At 36.7% G+C, this 6,454-nt stretch overlaps 1 protein-coding gene across 1 annotated transcript; it reads right to left on the bottom strand.

Annotated features, from left to right (window-relative positions):
• Positions 1-266: 266 nt before the first annotated feature.
• Positions 267-6,145, bottom strand: LOC120079709 (probable methyltransferase PMT2). Its single transcript, XM_039034035.1, has 7 exons — positions 5,827-6,145; positions 4,316-4,967; positions 3,998-4,208; positions 3,597-3,891; positions 3,116-3,505; positions 2,672-2,749; positions 267-862 (listed from the first exon to the last, which is right to left on the bottom strand). Exons 2-7 carry the CDS (start codon positions 4,958-4,960, stop codon positions 631-633), a joined length of 1,851 nt encoding a protein of 616 aa, XP_038889963.1. The 5' UTR covers positions 4,961-4,967; positions 5,827-6,145; the 3' UTR covers positions 267-630.
• Positions 6,146-6,454: the final 309 nt, after the last annotated feature.

The raw sequence follows: 6,454 nt of genomic DNA, 5'->3' as shown, positions 1-6,454 counted from the left end.
ATTAATGAAAATAATAGCGAAATTGGATAAAGTTTAAAAAGCTATAGTAGTCTATTTATGTGTTTAGACCTTTTCAAAACGGTTGGCCTACTAGCCAAATTTCAATTTCATTAATGTTTAACTATATATTGGCGGTTTTTCAATAACTTTAAACTAACCTAAAAATAAACAAGGGGTCAAAGTCAACATAGAAATTTGAGATGTACTCCTCTTCCAAGTCGAAGAATATTCGAATTTCCATACCTTCACTTTTTGTACTAAAAAAATGAAATTACCAAAAGATATAGGCATTAAATAAATTAGTAACAGAATAAAATTACACAACCCGACTTCGATGTTTCTGAACCGGACTTGGATGTTTCTCTCTTAGAAAGGGGTGTGTATATGGATAATAAATTGAGTACAACAAAATAAGGACATAAAAATGGGAGGTAAGGCATTGATTGTCTTTGTCCATAAAAGGCTCAAAAAAGTGAAACAAAGCGCACCTGCAAGCTAGCTGGGTCTCTGTGTTCCCCACTTCCCTCCGTTGGTGTGCAGCCAACAGCACTAACATTCGTGGGAGGAGGGCGCTGTTTGTTTTGAGTGAGTGAGGGAATGTTGTAAGCAGCCATAAGTTTAAAAGAGATTTCAGTGTGATGTGGAGTTGTTTCCTCCTACAACCCAGTACTGTTTCACAGCAATCAGCACTTTCTCAGGCACGAGGGGACCGTCCTCGTGATCCACCATTTTTGCATCCCATCTCATTCCTCCTATCATCTTCTTTACCTTAACAAGTACATCGACTTCATCTCGGAATATCACTGCTCCTTCAGGTCTCAAAATCCTGTCCATCTCCAGAAGAATGTCCTCCATGTTGCATCTGACACACATTACCAACCATATCAATTCCACAACATATTGATGGCTTAATCGCGAGGCATGAATAAAAGCAAAAAGATTGGACATTGGGTGAGGTAGAGCACATTACATAAAATATAAACACGTGGAGCACATTGCTCTAATACGACAATTTTCAAAGCTCAAGGCACAATAAAGCGCAATAATCTTTTGGGGCTTAAGCAGAAGACAAAAAAAAAAATCAGACTTTTTTTTTGTGAGACACTATATGTAAAAGTACTACATAAAGAAGAGAAAACATAGTTGAAGTGGAAATATGAAAGAAAAAAAGATTCCTAAGTCCATGAAATTTTGTATTTAGGCTTTGTAAATTTAACATTTTTAGTTAATAAAGAAGGAAAATCCATATTTATTATTATTTTCCAAAAATAATGAAAAAGCTCTAAGACAAAAGCCCTAAGACCCTGGGCTTTAAGCTCTTGGGCTTCACAAAAGGCGGCCTTTCCTTTTTAAAGCAAGGCGGCAGACTTGCCCTAGGAGCACGCCAAGAGGGCTTTTTAAAACAATACTCTCACATATATTCAAGAGAAAGAGAGCAAGGCACTTGATCTAGCTTAGGCGTGAAGTGTGCGAGTGCTCGAGCATGTGCTTTTTTTTTTACGTTTCTAACTTTGTCTGATCCTTGGTTCATTAGATCAACTAAGTAATCTGAATTTAGCCTATCTTAGGGGTTGAGATCAAATTGGTTTTGGTGATGTTGAGGTTGAGTTCTTTGGATCTTGTTCAACATGGTTCTTAGATCCGATGCCTAAGGGTCTCATATATCATTTTGGTATCAGAGTCCTTGAAAGGATGGGAAAATGACCCAAGTCTATGTTTGGGGCTCCCTAGATGAAAAGCATTACTCCTCTTTTTGGGCTCCTATTATTAAATAGTCAACAAAAGTTCCTGGACGAATTCTTACATTACATATTGAAAGGAGACCAAAAAGGGAGACCAAATCTTACTATTATTCGAGCTGTCTACTTTAATTTTCCCAATTGTGATATGTGACTCATCTTCTTGCCCGTCGAAACCATCAATATTGGTAAGAACCTTATTAAGGAAACATAGTATATTCTACATCAACAGTTTAACAGATTTTATTTTATCAATACACTTGCTCCTATCTATAAGCTCTATATCCCCACCATCCAAGCTTTAAAACTAAAAAACCCAAAAGTCGATTAGTGAAACTCTTCTGATCCTACATTTTGAAGCTACCATCAAACAAACTGCCTATAAAAAAAACTCACCATCAAGTAGGGGTGTAGCTGGTTTGGTTCAGCTCGGTTTTAGTGTAAAACCAAAACCAACTGCCAAGAATATTGAAAAGTAGAGAACCAAACCAAACTGCCCAATAAACCTCACTGAACCGAGTAACCGACAGTTTAGTCAGTTTAATCTGGTGGTTAATCGGTTAATTTAACCAGACATAAGAATTATTGGGTAAGAGTAGCCCAAACGAGTTATTATTGGGCTGGACCACGTGAAATTGAAGATAAATTATCATAATATATAAAAAGATGAATGATCTCTAGCTCTAATACCATGTCAAATCACCAATTGACCCAAAAACTGAAGCTGATTAGTTATGGCAAATTTAATACAACCAACACTTTAACATTAACAAATAATAATAAACTAGCACAAATAAAAATAATAATAATACTACGTGTAAAGTGCAATCTCATCAAACACCACCAATTACGCGCAAAATGTCAATAACGGAGAAAAAAACAAAAGAAAGATGCACTTCAAATTTGATGCATATTCAAGTTCAAGTACTTACTTGTCCTTGTACAAACTGAAAAGGCCATGGGCATGAATGAGGTCATACGTCCTAGGATAGGTGGAGAAAGCTTCACACCTGAACCAAAAATAAAAAAGATAACACATCTTAAAATGCTAGAAGCCAGTAAAATACAATAGGTAAAATATATTAAATAATTGAGAAACTAATCATTATAATGAAGAGAAGGAAGTACCAAAACTTGATAACAAATTATCCTTTAAAAATACAGTTTTTAACATATATGTTTTGTGAAAGTAGCAAAAATGTCGTCAAATATCAGCAGACTCAAAATAGATTTCCCTAAAATGCTTAAACTGTATTATCCTGGACTGTTAAGAAACACATTTCGAGGTGAAATCATAAGTTTAAAACCAATTGCACAATAATTATATATGGACCGATAATTAAATAAGATGAACAAAGGAGAGAGATACCACTTACCAGTCATGGTAGATGCCAATTAATCCACGTTCAAAGACGACACCAAGAGTATTCTTCTCAGCTATGGTGGGTACAACATTCATAACCCATAGTTTAGAAGATTCAAGGGCTGCAGCAAAGCTTCCCAAACCAGCATTCATATCCATAATATTACGATATCTTCCAGTATCAATAAGTTTATTGATCTTCTTATAAGCCTTCACATGCCTCTTCCATTTATTATTGTCCTCGTGATAGTCCTCAACAGAAATTCCAGGAACAGATCCACTAGAAATTCTAGGAGGTACAGCATAAAGCCTTGAAGGAAATGGCTTCAGTTCACCACCAGCAACCTCATCAGCGCTCTCAACATTAGGATATGGAGTGACACAGGTCTCCATTTTTTCATACCTAAATTCATCAACTTATACATCAGAAAACAGTTAAGTCAAAGTAACAATTACATTAAGAGTTTCTCTATAAATAGAAACTGCAATTATACCAGACATCATCTGATACTGGAGATTTGCAAAAGATATCACGAGAATCATCCTGTCGGTCAGGGCATGAATCAGTATTTACTCTCTTCTGCCAAATAGCAATTTCACCCTTCTCAAACTTCTTTTCCCAGCAAAGAAGTTTGGCAATATCCTCAATCTTTCTCTGCTCCTCCTCAAGTTCATCTCTAGGACGCTGCCATGACTTATAATTAGTCTTCCAGTTGATTGGGGGACCCGAAAGCACCCAATAACCACCCGGCCTCAAAACTCGATCAACTTCCATTAGGTATGTTCCATCTGCAGCAAAAATTAGATGTCACCTCTAACAATATCAACACTGCTTGCTAAGGTACATTTTATAAGTTTCAATTAACAGGAGAGATGCTCCAATCCTAATTCTCACCATTTCCACCCCAAGGGATTAAGCAGCGAGAACAGTGAGCCATGTCAAAGGATCTAGATGGATAAGGCAGCTTAATAGTACCCAGAACACCAATAACTGCAGGCACTCCTCTTTCAAGAGCAAATTGAACCTGTGCTTCGTGAGAGTCTCGTGGTGCAAATGACATGGCTAGCACATGTCTACTTAGAAGATACGCACCCCAACTGGCAACCTATGGAAAAAGCCAATAGAAGAAGAATAATAAACCTAAGAGAATTTAAGGTCCATCGCAGGAAAGTAGGGAAGAAGCAAGTATAAAGCATAACAAGAATAGCATACCCCGCAACCAGTATCGAGAGCAGTCCTAACTGTCCCATTTGTTATAGGAATCACAGCAGCAAGTTGATCAATATACTTATCGGCCCCTTGAGGAAACTGAGTTCCTCCACCAGGAAACCTAAAAACATTGCCTTCATACTGAATCCAGTTCTGCACAGCCTTCTCAACGGTCAAACTCTTATATGGGGCATTTGCAAATGGCACATAATCTCGACTTTTTGGCCAAGGGAAGGGAGTTACATATCCTTTGGGAGCTGGTATCAGGCAATGCAACTTTTCTTCCTCAGCTGGGCAATGTCTCTCACGATAAATCATGTTATTCCTGGGGAAGGTCATTGCACGCCTCTGATCTTGACAAGGGGTATAATCAGTGTATTGAGCACCACATGGCTCAAATATTTTTGATTTTGATACCAACTCATTACTCTCAGCCTCACCTCCGTGATGAGTCTCAAAATTTAAATTTGAAATTATATTGCAATCCGATCCACTCTTAGTAATCTCCATAGCTATACTATCTCCCTTCCCAAATCCACTCCTCTGCCATGCGCCTAGTATGTAGAAGAAAAGACACAAACCTACAACTATAAAAATTTGGATAGAGCTCCTGGTCCTACCATCTGCTGAACTTGGTTTGGGTGCCATAATGCGCCTGTATGATTTCCACACAATTGCTTCGTTATAGATGAGCAGCCAAACAACAAAAGAAAAACATTTCGAGCAAAATATAAAGAAGCCCTATGCAAATTGATGAAAATTCACTCGTAAGCATTTTTTTTTATGAGAAACATTCAATCTTAATTTTACTGATGTATGAAATTACAAAAATGCAACATGTCCCATGAAAATTTACATCATACTATTCTAGGACAGTATAGGAGATGTGAGGTTGTAATCACTAAAAAAAAAAAAAAAAAAAAAAGTGAATTTACACCAAGAAAAAAATGTATACAAAAGGTGATAAAAAAAGAAAATGTGAAGTCCGATTCCTTGTCCTCAAAGATGCGATGATTCCTCTCATTCCATATGAACCAGAGAAAGCCTTGTTCTCAAGAATTCATTCATAAGCATGTTCCTCTAGGTTGTCTTGTAATAGCAATTCCCAAGTAATCAATCCTAAAATTATCTATTATAAAAAATGAAACAAAACCTGGATCCACCCAGATCTGTGACAAGAAGTGGTGAAAAAGACAACAAATACCAATAATTCACCTTGTAAATTTCGCATCCCCACTCTTTAATTATACAACTACCCTTGACCTCTAAGAAACAAAAAAAGTGAAATTGATACAAGTGTAGTATAATTAAGAGTGTAATATAATCCAACTAAATATCCAATAAAAATTGAGCAGCCCCAGCAACCCACCCACCGACAACAAACAAATAATATTTTTTTCAAGATTTCAAGACTCAGATCAACACAGAAACAAGGTAAAGTAAATGAAAGATGCAAAGAATGAGTGATTAAGAAACAGAAAAGGAAAGAGAAAAGGGGGAATGAGATCTCTCACCAATGGCAAGAAGCGGGGCCAATTGAGGCCACAGAATCGGCAACAAAATCAGAAGAAACAAGAAAGGGGAGTTGCAGAAATGGAAAATCCGAGTGGGATCTGAATGGAAATGGAAGAGAGAAGGAAGAAGAATAACTAAAGTGAGAAAAGCTAGGAGAAGCTGGAAGAACAAAAAGCCATAGATCTGTATGTGTGTGAGTAGAAAGTGAAAATTATAGGAACTTCGAATTGTTCGGAGCTGCGTAAGACCGAAACGGAAGCGTACTGCCCTCCACAACACACACGTCTCCGCCTCTCTCTCTCCCCCCAATATTTGTATATTTGTTTAATTTCAATTAAATTAATCAATTATGTCTACTCTAATTACCTAAATATAAAATAAATAATTGGACTTGAGATCTCGGTCTACTCTACACTGGGCCTCAATACATTATAACAAATAAAAATAAAAACTTAGCTGCATACCATACCAGACGGTATTTATCTTTACATAATAAATTTTGCTTTTTTAAAAAATATTTTAATATTTTTTTTATGTAGATGGTGAAGAGAGATACACAAACGTAGGTATAACTTGAGATGTCCCAAAACTCTTATACAATACTAGACGTGTTCGTCAATTGGGTTG

The sequence above is a fragment of the Benincasa hispida genome, chromosome 6 (assembly GCF_009727055.1).
Source record: "Benincasa hispida cultivar B227 chromosome 6, ASM972705v1, whole genome shotgun sequence".
Lineage (NCBI taxonomy): Eukaryota > Viridiplantae > Streptophyta > Magnoliopsida > Cucurbitales > Cucurbitaceae > Benincasa > Benincasa hispida.
Note: the sequence above shows the minus strand (reverse complement) of the source record. Positions and strands in the feature narration are given on the sequence as shown.